The sequence below is a fragment of the Mustela nigripes genome, chromosome 12, assembly GCF_022355385.1.
Source record: "Mustela nigripes isolate SB6536 chromosome 12, MUSNIG.SB6536, whole genome shotgun sequence".
NCBI lineage: Eukaryota > Metazoa > Chordata > Mammalia > Carnivora > Mustelidae > Mustela > Mustela nigripes.
The window spans coordinates 103494027-103511708 of record NC_081568.1 but is presented as its reverse complement, the minus strand read 5'-3'; the positions used below and the strand labels follow the sequence as shown (position 1 = coordinate 103511708).

Here is a 17682-nt window from a genome sequence, read left to right as displayed (position 1 = left end):
TTAACCCACTGAGCCACCCAGGCGCCCCCTTATGCATCTTTCTTAACTGAAACTCTGTACCCTTTCACTTTCCCATTTCCCCGCCCAGTCTTCCCCATGATTTTCTAATAATATCTTGTTCCAGTGGCAGCTGGTCTGGTTTCACCTTTGTTACAGGTTTGAGCAGCTGTCCATACCTTGATTTTGGTGGCCATCAATCAAGGGCCATAGGTTGGACCTAAATTAGAATGATTTCTTTCAGTTGGTCAATTAGTTTATCCATGTACCTAGTCGTATGGCAACTGCTCCGGGAATTCAAGAGACTTGTATTTTTATACTAACAATCAAAGAACGCTTGCCACCCCCAGGATTTCATTCCATCCTCACCATTGTCCTGTGAGGTAGGCATTATTTATCTCCTCATTTTACACACAAGAAAACAGGAACTCAGAGTAGCTAAATGACTTAATGGATTATTCATTCTAAAAGCTATTAAAATGCACAGTGGTTTGTCAGAGTTCCTTCTCAGAACTAGCGAGTAATAGTATAGGGAACGCCGCTGGCAAATTCCAAACCATTCTGTGAATCCCAGCTTGCCGGCTGCCAGAGCCATACCCATGGCTGGCGGGGGCTTTGTCCATCTCCGAAAATTGAGTCAAAGTTTTCAGTAAAGCATCAGCTCACAGTGTGGGGTTCTAGCTTGCCTTTCATTGGGAACTATTTTTAGAGAAAAACTTATTTTTAGATCTAGAATGACTTTCAAAACAAGAATCAAAACAACAATGAACACATTTGCGTCTGGGTGTGTAAGCCCTTGCCACACAGCGAGATGAGAGGTGGCTGTGGCCAGAGCCTGCAGTTTTCAGGACGTGTCAGACCCTGAGCAGATAGAGATCCCACCCACACGTGTGCGCACAGCGTGCCTCCAGACGGAGTCCAAATGCACTGTGGAGGCCGTGCCAGCTGTGGGCAGGGGTGCTCGCACTGCCTGGCACAATGTGGACCTTAGTGACTTCAACCGCCCTTTGATTTGGGGATCTTTTGAACTTTTTTTGGATCGAGCCATGAAGAAATTGGCTAGCCAGTCAAACGTTGAGAGTAAATAAAGCTTTGGTGTTTTAATTACCAGGCACATTTGGCTCATGTAATAAACAAACCCATTTGCCTGTTGGTTAGAAAAGATACCTTTTGGAATTCCATATTTAAAAATACCTTGATCACCAAATATCTGGGAATGCTGGGGGTTTTCCCCCGACTTAGCCCAAGTGAGTACGTTTTGCCGGAAGTACAATTGCATATCCCATAAAAACGTGAAGGTGGCTTCCCAGCAGCAAGGAATAAACTGGGTCATTAGAGGCAAAATAAACTTTTAGGCTGGTCTTTGTAAATTATAAACGTGATCAAAACCAGAAAGAGCTCAGTAAAAACGAAGGACAGCCCATGCAGCCAGGCAGAAAAGGGACGAAAGCCTCAAGTAGCAAATGAAAGCTGCACTATTAATGCTTTCTCCCCCTAGCCCTGTTCAAACTCTGGAACATGCATGTAGGGGAGCAAATATAGGTCCTTTCCAGACCCAGACCAGAGAAGCGGTTTGTTTGGTTTGGATTTTAGTGCAGAGCATCTTTCCCTTCGCCCCCCGCCCACGGTATAATAATGACTTCTGCCTACTTTTCTCCTCTTTGTAAGGTCTTCAGTAAAAGAGAATATATAAAAAAAGAACCTATCTTATATTGATAATAGCTACCATTCAGTGACCATCATTACCAGCCATTTTTACCTATTTCATAGAGCAAGGATTAAACAAGTTAATATACATGGAACACTTAACAGCATTTTATAAGCATGTAGTGAGTGCTTTTAAGTATTAGCATCATTACCTTTAATGTTGACAAAGTTGATGATAGTCTTATAACATACCAGATACTGTGCTAAGCACTGGATATGCCTTCTCTCACCTGCAATGACTACATTACTTTAATATAGTAAATTGAGGCAGGGGGAATTAGGGAAGTTGCCCAAGATTGCAAACTCGTATCAAAACCATTTATTATGCATGTACTATATGATGGATGTAGTGCTAATGTACATTTTTGCGTATCCGCACATTTAGGCTCCACAACAGTCCTGTGAAATAGATGATATCATCCCCATTTTACAGATGAGGGAATGTAGGTCCAGGGAGATCTGCTAACCCTGATGCTTACATAGCCGGTGAGTAATGGAGCTGAGATTTGAACCCAAGCAATCCCACTCCAGAAGGGCTTGCTGTGTCCTTCCGCACACTGTGGCCTTCTGTGGACCATTGGGCAGGGACCTCACTAGGACTGCAGGCCCTCTCCTTGCCCTGACTCCCACCCTTTGCTGTACTTTCCTGAAGGCTCACAGCATTAACTCTTCCCAAGCCACATTCTCCAGCCACACCCAGTGTATATTTGAACAATAGCCCAGAGAGGAAGAGACCCAGACCATCCCCTTCACCCCTGCCCTGATGCTTAGGACTCCTCCTTCCCTGCCTTATTTTCTCTAGCCATGAAAACTTTGTTTTCTACGAACTTACATCTTCCTTGCAAGTCAGCGAATGTATTTATTTTATTTAAGCCTTGTGTAGCTAAAAGCCTCCAGGGGTTATACACCAAAATGTTAACATGCAGCTAATAAATTTAGAGATAGTTTAAATTTTCCTGTTTGTACGTTTCTGTATGTCTAACTTACATACAAGAAATGTATAAATTACACAGAAAAATAATGTATTTTATAAAATAGAGTCATAGACTGTATTGGACAGTAGTTTCCGAAGAGTGAGGAGGGTGTGTTGTACAGTCAAGAAAACAACATTGCCTTTTATGAGCCCCGGAAGATTAGAAGTATCCCGTGGGACCACTGGGTCCCTTTCCCATCCGGTCAATCCATCACCACCACTAATTCGTGTCTTTCCAGTTGTCATTTAGCTGCAGATCCTTTTTTTAAAACAAAAATGTAGAGAAGTATAATGTATTTAGCAAATATTACAAATTCTTCCTTAAGTGTTAACCAGCATTGACTGATTTTTAGTATATGTGCTGCCGAAGCGAGCACAAACCAGCATTGACTGAAATAAAGACAGGGAACCTGGACCCTGCCCCCTGACTCACTGTCCCACATAACCAATTCCTAAGGTGCTTCTGGCACTTCTTCTCGTTCTGGAGAACACATTCCCCACTGGAAACCACAGACCCATCTCATTTCTAGAAGCTCCAACTCGAACTCCTTCTGGTTTCCCAAGGTTGCTCAGATAAGGAGCTCTAGAAGTTTACTACCTGTGATGTAAGAGAGTGATTTCCTTTGCTAGCCTGAAAATGTTTTGTTCATCTTCTTTTTTATATCCAACATCAGTACATGTGACTGGTCCATCTTATAACTGTGTATGTCTTTCTGGCCAGAAAGCTCTATCTCAGTGGTATCTTTCAGCTCGGAAGGAAAGGAGAAAGATTTTTTTGTTCATGCTTTTCTTCGAACCCTAGTTTCTACTCAGAGATCAGCAAATCCAGTGTCCTTTTGTCCCCTATTAAGCTGTTTGCCTGACTCTCAGAATATGCTAAAAACCACAGAATTTTACACTCTAAAGGGGTGAATTGTGTCTTATGTAAATTATATCTTAATAAAGCTTTTTATTTTTTTTAAGGTTTTTATTTATTTATTTGACAGAGAAATCACAAGCAGGCAGAGAGGCAGGCAGAGAGAGAGGGGGAAGCAGGCTCCCCAATGAGCAGAGAGCCTGATACGGGGCTTGATCCCAGGACCCTGAGATCATGACCTGAGCCAAAGGCAGAGGCTTAACCCGCTAAGCCACCCGGGTGCCCCAAAAGAAGTTTTAATTTTAAAAAACACTTAAATTCCTCTCGTTCCTCCCTGTTGATGAGAAGAAGAGCGACAGTTTCTCAGGCTGGCTTTTTACCCTCCCTGAGGCTATTTCACAGCCTACCAACCACCTCTGACAGCACTTTGCTCCCTGTCCTTCAGAGGCTCTCCATCGCTGACTGCTTCTCCCATTCTTCAAGCTAAAAGTACCTTCTTCACCTTCTGTTTGCCCAGTTTTCAGTGATCTGTTTCAGTGATCATCGTTGAGTGCTTGTCCTTGATGTACCTGGGCACTGGGTAAGGCCTTGGGGTTATAGGGCTAAGTCAGACCTAGTCTGTACCCTACATTGTTTTATGCTAGAATAGGGGTCGTGTGGTGTGTATCTTTCAGGTCCTGCCTCTAGTCCCACTTTCTTCATCTATCCTTCCTGTGTGCTTCAGCCTTTATCGACTTCTTCCTACCGTTATCTTTTATAATGTTTGCTGTCTGACCTTAATGATATTCTTCCTGATGGTATTTATTCAACCATTTTATATGTACTGTCTTCCTAATTAATTTGTATGATTCCAAATCCACAGTTCCCTCGTGTATGGTTTTCTCTTGTAGCTATGACAAATTACCACAAACTGTGTCTTAAAAGAACACAGACATATTGTCTGACAGTTTTGTTGGTCAAAGTTCCATATGGGTCTCATAGGGCTAAGGTCAGGGTTTCAGAAGTGCTGTATTCCCTTCCAGATGTTCTAGTACAGAATCCATTTCCTTTGCCTTTTCCAGGCCCTGGGACCGCCCACATTCATTAGTTCATGGCCCCTCTTCCATCTTCAAAGTCAGCAACACCGCATCTCAGACCCATCTCCCTCTGACCAAAGTCAGGAAATAGTCCCTGCTTTATGGAATCATGGTTAGGTTGGGCTCACTCAAATAAGAGATAACCTCCACATTGCAAGTCCTTACCTTTAGACATATGTGCAAAGTTTCTTTTACTATCTAAGGTAACAGCCCACAGGTTCCAAGGAGGTTAGAACATGGACATCTTTGAGAGTCACTATCTTGCCCTTTACCCTCTTTTATACTTTTTTGTATTACAAATGAGATGGATGGAAAAATAAAATGTGCAAACACTAAAAACAATGACAACAGCTAATAATCTGTACATCAAAGTAGACTTAAAGGGGAAGCTGTTGTTGGAAATAAAGAAAAACTTTTAGAGGCATCTGGGTAGCTCAATGGGTTAAGCCTCTGCCTTTGGCCCAGGTCATGATCTCAGGGTCCTGGGATCAAGCCCCACATCAGGCTCTCTGCTCAGCAGGGAGCCTGCTTCCTCCTCTCTCTTTGCCTGCTTCTCTGCCTACTTGTGATCTCCGTCAAATAAATATTTGATCTCTGTCAAATAAATAAATAAAATCTCTGTCAAATAAATAAATAAAATCTTTTAAAAATAAATAAGTAAATAAAAATTTTTAAAAAATAATTTAAAATAAAAATTTTTCAAAACTATAAAAAAGAGGAATCTGTCAAGAAATAATAATGGTTCCAAATGGGTAAGTCCTTAATAATATAGTCTCAAAAGATAGCAAAACTTGGAGGATAAATAAACAAATTCTCAGTCACAATAAGAAATTTTCTACATAATTCTCATTAACTATTACAACAAGCAAACAGACCAAAAAGTGAGTACAGATGTAAAATATTCAAACAGTATAATTAAAAAACTATGATATTTATGGATCACTACACCCAGCAACTTGAGAATACATGTTCTTTTTTGTACACATGAGAATGGAACATTATACAGTTGACTGCATACTGGGCCACAAAGCAAGTAGAAACACATTTCAAAGGATTTAAATCATATGCAGTACATCTAACAGGATTCTAAATTTAGAATTTTATTTTTAAAAAATCTATGGATCTATTTCCTAATCATAATGGAATTAAACTGGAAATTAGTAACAAAAGGATAATAGGAAATTCTCAAATATTTGGACATTAAGAGATACACTTTTGAATAATCCATGAGTCAAAAAGGAAATCACAATGAAAATTTGAGAATATTTTGGTCTGAATAACAAAGATCCATATTTAAAGCTTGCATGATAGAAATAAACTGGTGCTTGGATGAAAATTTATAGTATTAAATGTATATATTAGAAATAGAGAAGTACTGAAAATGAAATACTTGGGAAACTATAAATAGAAGAGCAAATTAAGAGGTGCCTGGGTGGCTCAGTCAGTTAAGGATCTGACTCTTGAGTTTGGCTCAGGTCATGATCTCAGCGTCAAGAGAGCAAGCCACAAGTTGGGCTCCATGCTGGGTGTGGAGCCTGCTCAAGATTCTCCCTCCTTGCTCCTACTCTTTGCCCCCACTCTCTCTCTCTCTCTCAAAAAAAAAAAAAAAAAGAAGAAGAAGAAGAAGAAAAAGAAGAGGGGGCTGGGGTGGCTCAGTGGGTTAAAGCCTCTTGCCTTTGGCTTAGGTCATGATCCCAGGGTCCTGGGATCGAGCCCCGCATCAGGCTCTCTGCTCGGCGGGAGGCCTGCTTCCTCCTCTGTCTCTCTGCCTGCCTCTCTGCCTACTTATGATCTCTGTATGTCAAGTAAATAAATAAAATCTTTAAAAAAAGAAGAAGAAGAGGAGGAGGAGGAGCAAATTAAGCCAAAAGGAAACAGAGGGAAGGAAATAATAAAGAGAAGAGGCAAATTTATGAAATAGAAAACAAACACACTATAGAGAGGGACTTCTAGGTAAAATGTTGGTTTGAAAAACTAATAAAATCAATTAACCTTTAACAAAATTTATCATGGGGAAAAAAAGTGAAAAGCACATACTGCTAATATCAGGAATGAGAAGGTACTACTACAGATACTACAGACACTAAAAAGATAATACAGAGATGAAAATTTGTATGAACTAAACAAATTCCCAAATACACTTTACCAAACTAGGAAAAAGAGAAATAGAAGATCTAAAGAGTTCTATGTCTATTAAAGAAATTAAATTAATAAGTAACCTGCCCACAAAGAAAACTCTAGGCCCCCATTGTTTTACAAATGAACTCTTGCAAATATTTAGGCATAGCATCCATCTTACACAGACTTTTCAGGGAACACTTCCAGTTCCTTTTATAGGACCAATATAACCTTGACTCAAAAACATGACAATATTTCAAGAAAAATTTAATAGAGCAATTTTTGTCTTAAGCAAAAGTGCAAAAATCCTAAACTAAATGTGAATCCAGGAAATATAATCAATCCCCAACAAAATGTGAATCCAGCAATATATAAAAATGACAAGCATCCTGATGAAAAGGGGTTTATTCTATAAATGCAAGGTTGGTTTAGCATTTAAGAATCAATTAATATAGTTCATTGTGTTAAAAGATAAAAGAATAATTATACGATATTTTCAGATGCAGAAAAAGTATATGGTAAAATTTAACATTCATTTATGATTTTAAAAACTTAGTTAATTGGGAGTAGGATCTTCTTTAATCTGATAATGCATAGCTATAAAAATTTTATATTGACATCATACTTAATAGTAAAATATTAAAAGCTTTTCCCCAGAAATCAGGAATGAGACAGAAACTCAATCACTACTTTTATTCAAATTTATATTAGAGGTTTTGTCCAGTGTCACAAGGTAAGAAAAAGAAAACTAAAACATGTAAGATGGGGAGAAGCAGTGTCATTATTTGCAGGTGACATGATAGGATGTGTAGATAATCCAAAGGTTCTCTAAGCAAGAGGTTAGAATTAACAAATGAATTTTGCAAAGTCACAGGGAACAAGGTCAATATCTAAAAAAGCCAATTATATTTTTATATACAGCATCCAGAGTATGAAATCAATTTTTAAATGTTGTTTATAGTACTAATAATCCACATTATACAACTAGGACTAAACATAAGGAAAGATGTGTAAGACGTTTCCACAGAAAATCATAAACTATTATCAAGAGAAGATACAGGGATCCACCATACTAGTGAATTGTAAGTCTGAATATTTTAAAACAGCAATACCCCCAAATTGCTCCCTGGAGTCAATACCATCATAATTGATATCCCATGCTTACCCCTTTCTCTCTGCCCACCTTTCTGCCTACTTGTGCTCTCTCTCTCTGTCAAATAAATTAAAAAAATTTTTAAAAAGTGGGGGGCACGTGGGTGGCTCAGTGGGTTAAGGCCTCTGCCTTCGGCTTAGGTCATGATCTCAGGGTCCTGGGATAGAGCCCCCTATCGGGCTCTCTGCTCAACAGGGAGCCTGCTTCCTGCTTTCTCTCTGCCCACCTTTCTGCCTACTTGTGCTCTCTCTCTCTCTCTGTCAAATAAATTAAAAAATTAAAAATAATAATAATAATAATAATTGATATCCCACCAGCTAGTTTGTGAAATTGAACAAGCTGCTCCTAAAATTTTTATTGAAAATGCAAAAGGCCAATCATGATGAAATCAGTCTGGAAGAACAACAAATTTGGGGACTTTATTGGCAGATAGAAGAACGTATGATAAATCTATAGTAATTAAGATAGTTTAGTATTAGCATAAGTATAAACAAATATCCTTATTTGTCCATAAGGATAGACAAATATCCTTATCCTACAAATAGGAGGACAGAACAGAAACTCTAGAGCTCAGCTATCCAATGCAGTAGTCACAAGTCATGTGTGACAATTAAGTTTAAATTAATTTCCTCAGTTGTACTAGCTGCATTTCTCAAGCCCAGTAGCCATGTGCAACGAGTGGTCCCTGCGATGTACTGCACAGATAGAGAACATTTCCATCCATAAAGAAAGTTCTGTTGGACTGTACTGCTTCGGAGACACTCACCACAAATGGAAATCAGGTGTTTGACAAAGGTATCCCTGCAGATGAGTAGAAAAGAAGAGTCTTTTCAACAGTCTTGGTCAGATGGTAGCCATCTTTGAAAAATGAATCTCGAGTGCTGCCTCACTTCACACACAGCAATCAGTTCCCTGTGGGTTCTAACTCTGAAAGCAAGAGGCTGTGGAACCGTCATGCAAGGGAATAACATCCAGCAATGAAAATGAATGAAGTGCTGGGAACAGACAACCTCAACACCAAGGGTGAATCTCACAAACATTATGAGACAGTCGGAGCCTGAGATAAAGAACACGCTGTGTGGTTTCCGTTGACTCAAAAACAGGCAGAAAGAACTCATTGTTGGGTGGCAGCTACCTTTGAGAGGAGGATGGAGACTGGAGGCTGCCCACACGGGCTTCTAAAGTCCTAGGAAGTCCTGTCTCTTGAGTGGGCTGTGTCTACAGGAGTGTCCAGTCTTCATCAGCATCTTCTGTGCACTTTTTTCAATGGGTATTATTTAAAAATGTTTTTTAAAGCAAACCTTGGATTGACACAGAAAAAGAAAGATAATTCCTGCAGACTGAATGATTTAAAAAAATGAAGATTCTGTCTAACATGTTTAGTTAGGCATAAATTTTAAGTCTGAAAGTATCAGCTATCAGGTATGGAGAAAGGGAGACATTGCTGGTCGGAGGGCCATTTGGTATGTGTTAGAAAGTTGGAAAGCTGTGCACTTTGCAACCAGTTTTGCTCCTAGACACAAATCCTAGAGAAACTTGCGCAAGGAGATGTGGAAAACAGTGCTCATGGCAAGAGAGTTTGTAGTAGGAAAAACAGAAGAATAATTGAAGTAACTGAAATGCCTAACAGAAAAATGGCTAAATAAAATATGACTTTTTATATAGTGAAATACTAAACAGTTAAAAGAAATATATATACACGAACATAATCAGAGAGCTCTAAAAATACTGCAGTGGAGGAAAAAAGCAAGTTGCAGAATATGTATAGCATAACATGCACATGGACATTTTTAAAGTATAAATCAGGTCTAGATAATTATTTTTTGATGCATGCATATGTCACTCTGTTTTTAAATGGCTGTAGGCAGGATTCACTGTGCTCTGAAACCGTGATGGCAGCAGCCTCAGGAGGAGGGGACTGAGATTGAGGACAGGGACAAATTGTCACATGGAAACTGTCCCTTTGTTTTCATTGTTGTTTCCTTTTTTTTTTTTTTTTCTTTTTTAAAGCAAACATGACAAAATGTTAATATTCTAGGTGTAGGCTCACGGGGTGTTAGGCAGATTATTCCTTGTAATTTTCTTTTTGTTTAATTTCTCAATAAGAAAAAAAGCGGAGTTGACATAATAGCATCTTCCGTCATTTAGTCTTAGACTTATTTATTGTTTAGGTATTTTATGTTCCTGTTTGTTTTAAGAAAAAATGTATATAAATATAAGCATAGCCGAGACAGCTAAATTTCCTCTCCTTGTTTATGTTTTCAAAGCATGCTTGTTTGATTTAACATTCTCTGGTATCAAAATGTGTCCTTTATGCAAGCTTGTGAGGAGTAAATCATGAGGGCTCACAGTAGCACCCCAGTCTGTGTATTGAGACTGCATTTCCTACAATAGACATCCTCTGTGCCTCTGTCTGGGCAAGCATCTGTTTGTATTAGAGCCAAAATATCCACAATCAGGCAGAGAAACAAAAAGTCAAAAAGATCTGCTGTTCGGTGCTAACGATTTGTTGGTATGTGATTGTGAAGACTGAAGGTCTGAAACCACTGACGTTTATTGGCTCTATCTCCAGTATGTCCCTCCAGAGCCATTGCCACAAGACTGACTAGAGGAATGGGACCCTGTCTTTTCCCTCACAGACAGTGCTTTCCACAAGAAGCCCTGGGTATCAGCTCTGGCAGGGAGGAGGGCACTCTCAGAGTCTTTATGACAGGATGGTGGAGAGATGGGCCAGCTGCCATGGTGGAGAGGGGATTGTTCCCAACATCTCTCTCTCTCTCACACAGAGCTATTAGCTCTCGGGCAGGTGATCTGGCAGCATTTGAAAGTGCACCCAAGGCGATTGCTGTGACCATGTTTGAAAAGTTGACAGGTAAATATAGACTGAAAACAGAGTAGATGTTTTATAGTTAGTCCCTAAATCGAGGCCTTGAAACATACATAGGTATGAGTAAGGTTGGGGCCTCCATACCTTGCCCTCACAGATCCACCAGGATCTTTTTTTTTTTTTTTTTTTTTTTTTAAGATTTCATTTATTTATTAGAAAGAGAGAGAGAGAGCACACTGGGATGAGTGGCAGAGGGAGAGGAAGAAGCAGACTCCCTGCTGAGCAGGGAGCCCAACACTGGGCTTGATTCCAAGACCCTGGGAATCATGACCTGAGCTGAAGGCAGAGGCTTGACTGACTGAGCCACCCAAGTGCCTTCTCCACCAGGGTCTTTAACTAGAGTAGAACTCAGGTCTCTCTTGCTGCACCTTAGTCACTCCTCACAAGCAGGCCACAGAGGGAGTTATTCAAAAGAAGGAACTGAGCATGCTCGTTTCGGACATTTTGCCTGTCTAATTTGGGGGCCAGACTGTCCCCAGGATATAGGTAAACAGTCCAGTCTGCTCTCCACTCTGAGGAAGCCCAATGGGTGTCCAGCAAGATTGGTGATGGGTGGTTTAGTCTTTCTAAGTCAAGGGTCAGTTAGTAGGAAGGACTCTCTGCCCCAAATCTGAAGCTATCTTCTCTCCAATCAGCTTTATCAGTAAGAAAGGTGATACTTTTAGCTCTAACCTTCTGGTGTCCACCTTTCAATTGGTTCCAAATTCAAGAAGGTGGGGGAGTAGTACTATTAATTGCTCCCCTCAAAAACCTAATAATCAATTAGTATAAAACCCCAAGATGACTTTAATGTAATCCATGATATAACCAAGAATTTGTATACCAAGTCATTCTTAAAACCTTAATTATCCTGTCTGAATAGTTAACTAAGCATTGCTCAGTTACTTTTAAATTTCATCAGTGTGGTTAAATAATTGATCATGGCAGAATTGAACTCTCATGGCTTGAGACAGACTCCATTAAAGTGTACATGTTATAATCTATTCCATTATCTACATAGGGATAAATATATATAGAAAATGTGTTCATCTAATTCGATCATTTAACAGCGAAAGGAAAAAAGGCACACAGAAAACAACCTGCACTGCTGTAACAGAACACTATTCCACATAAAGCCAGCTGTACGTTGGCAGAACGTTGGGATTTTAAGGATGAATTAGTGTTCTAATCTCGGTGGGATTCCTTTTATATTTGTGGTGGTTTATGACTGAGGTTTAATGAACTATAGCTTTCTGTTTATATTTAATAGAAGATTCATTTCTGTGGTGGGATGTGCATTTACACTCAGGCATTGAATAAAATCTACCATTCTACAAGGAGGATATTAAATGTTGATTTATAACGATGCATTTCTGTAACAGTGATCTAATGCTTCCGCACTGTTTCTTCCAGGTCCTGGGATGAGCCTGGCTCCACCAAAGGATGATTCTTCTGGCCCAGAATATTTTGCCTTCAATACTTCTCTCCATGCTGCAATTAGACACAGGAATTGGAAACTTCTCACCGGCTACCCAGGTAGAATGCTCAGCATTCCCCCCACCCAGAACAGCGAGGAAAACTTTACCAAAGTGACGACTACCTTTTGCAGCATATACCTCTGGGTCTGCTGAATGGGGAAGAATGGTTTGATCTACTGTTCTGACAAAAGAAGACTGAAAATTAACTGCAGGTGGGGGGTGAAAGGAAGCCGCTCTAATGTGTCATGGAAAATAAGGATTTCGGAGACGTGTGGTTGTCAAGGACAGCACATCTAGCTAGCAAGGAGAAACTCTGAAAGTCACATCCTCAACCAATTGCGTAGCTGAGGGAGGTGGTTGCTTCCCCTGAGCACATCCCCTTAAAGTGACGTTTTTTACATACTTTTAAAACGTGGGGTGTGATGGTTAAGACCGTGATGCCTTTAAGCATTGTTTATAATGATGACATTCTTGGCATTTGTGGCCAGACAATTCTTCTTTGTCTGGTAGCGTACCATGTATTGCAAGGTATCTTAGCCTCCCTGGCCCATTGGCATGGTACGCCAGTAGCACCTCCCCTAAGTCAATGTGACAACCGGAAATTACCCTCCCCCCGCCCCCACATGCACATACGCATGCGCTTTCGTGGCCTGGAAGCCCCTGGTTGTGAAGCCATGAACCAGGTCTAGTTACAGCACTGGAAGTCAGTGTCTGAGACAGGTGTAGATACTGTGTCAAGGGCCGCGTCTGTTTTACGTGTTCCTGCCCGCGTCCCCACTCAGCCTTCTTCCATAGTCTTACTTGAAGTTTGAACCTGCCTAGGATGCTTCTTCCCCCAGTAAACCCTTGCATTTCTTTGCCAGGCTGTGGTTGCTGGTTTCCTCCACCATCTCAAAACAATGCTTCTGTGATACCCTCATCGGACCCACCGACCAAGACCGTCTGGCTCTTTGATATTGACCAGGACCCAGAAGAAAGACATGACCTGTCAAGAGACCATCCCCATATTGTCAAGCAGCTCCTTTCCCGCCTACAGTTCTACCACAAACACTCAGTGCCTGTGCACTTCCCAGCACAGGACCCACGCTGTGACCCCAAGGACACTGGGGCCTGGGGCCCCTGGGCGTAAGACTTCTTCAGCCCCGGGGTGTCACACCACCTTTCTGTTACAGGTTGGACTTCAGGCCTTTACTCCTGTATCTCTCATCTCATTTTCTGTCCCAATTTGGGTTCCCCTGGCTTTCTCTTGGTCCTCAATCATGCTAAGTTATCTCATTGCAACCCCCAGTGCATTTAAGAAGCTGATAAAACCTGGAACACTCCTGTTGTTGGCCACGGTATGTGTCTGGGGGAGAGGGTGGCCGAGTTCAACCTCTTGTTCCTGAGCCGTGGGACAGCTGGGAACTTGACTTGAAATAGGAAGTTCTTATTGAGTCCTGGAGGCTGGAACAGCTGGCTCTTTTTGCCTTGCAAGTCAGATGTTAGATCTCCCTCTGCCAATAGCTGGGTTTTATTGGAGTGCCTCATGTTCCTTGTAACAAATGTAGGGAGCAGACAGTTTTTAATGGTTCTGTTGGCCAGGGAATCTCCCTGTCTGTGAGAGATCATGTTCAGGCATTCCATGTGAATAACCCCCCTTGGTTCACCCCTCACTCACTCACCCTGTCACTCATCTCATCATGGAGCATAAGGCCCATTTTATACTTACGGTCAGCATGGCAATAAGCCTGCTTTTTGGTTTTGGTTATTACAATAAAGAAATGTGTTTTTATCCCCAGTTTTTTTTTCCCCCAGCCATTGCTCATTTTGTCTAGACTTCCTGCTACCCCCTCTCCCCTGTGCTTCTTTTCCCAACCTCCTTTTGACTCAGTCATCCTGTGCCTGGGAAGGCTGCTTTGCCTCTGCACTCTGAGCACCGCTGGTTTTTGGAAGACTGCTGTGCCCTGCCTTCCTCTGGCCTCTAATGCTGAAGCTAGAGCCCTGCCCAGAGAAGGTGATCAAGTCTGGCTCTGCAGACATGCTCATGGTGGACACAAAGGGGCTGGGCGGGTGATGCTCGGGTCTGTGTCATCTGTTTGGGGAAGACTTTTGTAAGTTGCCTAGAGTTTATTGTCATGGTTGTGGCTTTGTCTCATAATGTATTACAAGTTGCATGCTATTCCTTAGCAATGAGGAGAAACCCTGGGAAATAGTAACTTTGTCTTGGGATGTTGGAAATGGGAAGTTTGAAAGGAAATGGCCAGCATCTGAGATAATGGGCCTCAGGAAAGCAAAGGAGGCCACATCCATGTTTCCCTTATTTACACTTTTACTATTTGTATTGAGGTTCTGGGGTGGGGGAAAGAGGATGTGCTGTTGGACCTGCCAGCCCTTTCTTAGTCCCACTCATGTCCTACTAATGCAGATCAATCCAGATTAGCTCTCAAGAATGTCAGACTCTGAGACCTATGTGCAAAATCTATACTCTTTTCCCCATGAGCTCCACTGTTTTTTTCACTGCTTGTCACCAATGCCTGGACCAGTGCCTGTTACAAAGGAATCAGTCGGTACTTTTTTTTAAATGAATGAATGGACAGTTGAACAAATGAAAAAGTTGCACACCATGCAAGTGCAGTGAGCTAAACACATCCTCCAACTGTTGCTTTTCTGTTTCAAGCTGCCCTCCCGGGGTAGGAGCAGAGTATGCATATCTGGATGGTCACAGACACTCCATAGTGAAGCCATAATGTCCTCTCCAGGGGAAAAAAGGAGAAACACACCTGCCAAAGATACTCTTTTGGCAATAACCCTCCGTTCTATTTTTCGTAGGACACTAGAAACTAAAACCAGCCAATAATGTGTGATAGGTCCTTGTGTAGTTGTCCTCCAATTCAATAGCAATATTTTCTGGTCTCTACTAATATGCAGAGTAGTAAAACAAGATGATTGGAAGGAAATGGTGCTAGAACTAAAGACACATATTACCAACCTGTCCCCCATTCCTGGGTTGGCAAACAGCTGGTCAAAATGCCATCACCTGGCACCCCTACACCTGTGGCAGATACCATGAACTAACTGAGCCCAGATGTTTCTCTGGATCCTTCTAATCTCAGTGTCTTTTAATACCAAAAGACTAGAGGCCATCACTACAGGACACCTGTCTGCCCTCTCTGCTCTGCCCCCAGGGCTGCCCTGGTTCTAGTCCAGTGGTGGCCAAGTATAACATGGGTGTTCTACACTCTGTGAATTTAAAGGGACTTGTAAAAATTAGTTGTTGTAAAATTATCATTTGAGATTTTATTTTATCCCTAGTAGAATGTATCTTGTTAGGTTTCTTTATTCTGTGTAAGAATGTGAATAGATTCATATTAATGTTGTTTCACTCCAAATTCGCTTTGAAGAAAAGTTTTATTGACTTAATTGTTTTTCTTTGTTATTACATGATTGTCCCAGATCTGAGGAACAGAAAGTTACTTTAGCCTTTAAGATGTGTCAGTGGGGAGTTTCCATTTGAGCGACGAGAACATTCTGAAACTGGACAGTGGTGCTGTTGGCACAACATGCCTCTGAATTGTATACTTTAAAGTGGTAAAAATGGGAACTTTTATGTAACTTGACAATTTTTTAACACGTTGGCCCATTTTATGGTATGTAAATTACATTTGAATAAAACTATTAAATAAATAAACATAGCAAAAATATCAGAACTGAAAAAAAATGTGTCAGTCATTGCCCACAAGAGTGCAAACTATAAAGTAAGTTATCAGAGGAAGGTCAGGAGAGGGTAGGAGTGCTTATAAAACGTTAAGAAGAGTGAATTTTTCTCTATTGCTGTATGATAAATAACCCCCAATTTTAGCAGCATAAAGCAATAAACATTTATTACTTCACACACTCTGTGGGGTCAGGACTCTAGGAGTGGCTTAACTGGGTGGGTCTGGCTCAGGGCCTCTCATGGGATGATAGTCAAGCAGCTGGCTTGGGCTATCTAGTCATCTGAAGGCTTGTCTGGGGCCAGAGACTCCACTTCCAAAATGACTCACTCACAAGGCTCTTGGTTGGAAGCCTCTGTTCCTTGCCCTCTGGGCTTCTTCCCAGGCTGCTTGAACAGCCTCACATACTGAAGTAGTTACTATTCTCCCAGTCACCACTTAAACTTTAAAATCGATTTTTCCCCCAACGTGAAGCATAGCCTCAACTTGAGCAGATTGGTTCATTTTTAGGTGGTCAAAAGACCTGCTCACTCTGGCTGCCGTCCTAACTGACCACCAGGAGCAGGTCGGTTGGAACAGCTGCAGAGGGGCCTACCCCATAACTTTCACCTTTGTCCCATTGCCACAGGAGCCACCCAACAGGTGGCACAAAACAGAGGAGGGATGACTCATGCTGCCCGGGGCCTGACTCCAGGACTGTGGACCATCAGGAAACCGGAAGGGCAATTTAATTCTCAAACTAACTCACCCAAGTTACAAATCATTGAGCTTAAGATATCTCATTCAATAACCTTTATTATTTGTCTGACAACAGAGATAAAACTTACCACTGTAACAATTTTAGAAAATACACAAAACGCAGAAAGGACATCAGACAACCCACAAAGCAGCCACCAAGAAACAGCCACCTTTAACTTTCTTTCATAACTCTTTAAGAGAGCAATTGAAGTGGCGCGCCTCCCAGATTGCTTTTCAAATCCCACTGTGCCCAGCTGAGCCCTCACTGGAGACTCAAGCTGGTAGAGAAATAAAATGTCACCTGTTTTGAAACGCCTCATTTTAATCCCATTAAGGAAGAAGAGATCTGTCCGGGCTTTTTACTCCAAGGGGACAGGATTTCACACACACTTCACACAAACATATGCTCTTTCTCTCTCCCTACACCACCTCTTCTCCACAGGCCTCACGAGGTAAGGGCCTCCACACGCCAAGGGACTTGGAGCAGTCAAGCAAACCAGGAAGTAGGAGCTTGCCTTCAGACCAGAGTCTTGCAGTGCGAGGCAGAGAATATTAGTGCGCGCACGCACGCGCGCACACACACACACACACACACACGCGCGCGCGCGCGCACACACACACACACACACGCGCGCGCGCGCGCGCGCGAGCACTCCCCCACTTCAAGAAAACCCGTCTTAGAGTGCCTTTATTTACATTAAGTGAATCAGAACTGGAATTGCTTCTTATGCCAGCATTTTGTAACTGGGATTATTCAAGTCCACACTGCGATGAGTGAGGAGAGGGCCACCACCGGTGTTAGCAAGGAAGGAGGGTGGGGGAAATCCGACTCCCCACCAGGAAGATCGCCTACCAGGGAACTCCACCGGAGGAGGCAGTCCCAGGACAGGCCTGGAAACCGGAAGTGAGGGGGCGGGGCCTCTAGAGTCGGAGGAAAGGCTGTGGCGTTCGCCATGAGGAGTCATTTAGCTGTCATTTTGGCTTCATATCTACACACCCAGGAAAGCAATAAGTTCTTTCTGAATGAG

General features: G+C 41.8%; 1 protein-coding gene across 1 annotated transcript in view; it reads left to right on the top strand.

Moving 5' to 3' along the window:
- The window catches only part of ARSB (arylsulfatase B), a 168000-nt gene extending 152034 nt beyond the window's left edge, over positions 1–15966 (top strand). Inside the window, exons 7-8 of the mRNA XM_059418124.1 lie at positions 12160–12282; positions 13088–15966. Coding sequence (XP_059274107.1) covers positions 12160–12282; positions 13088–13353 — 389 coding nt within the window. The 3' untranslated portion in view covers positions 13354–15966. The remainder of the gene's footprint in view (positions 1–12159; positions 12283–13087) is intronic.
- The last annotated feature ends 1716 nt before the right edge of the window (positions 15967–17682 follow it).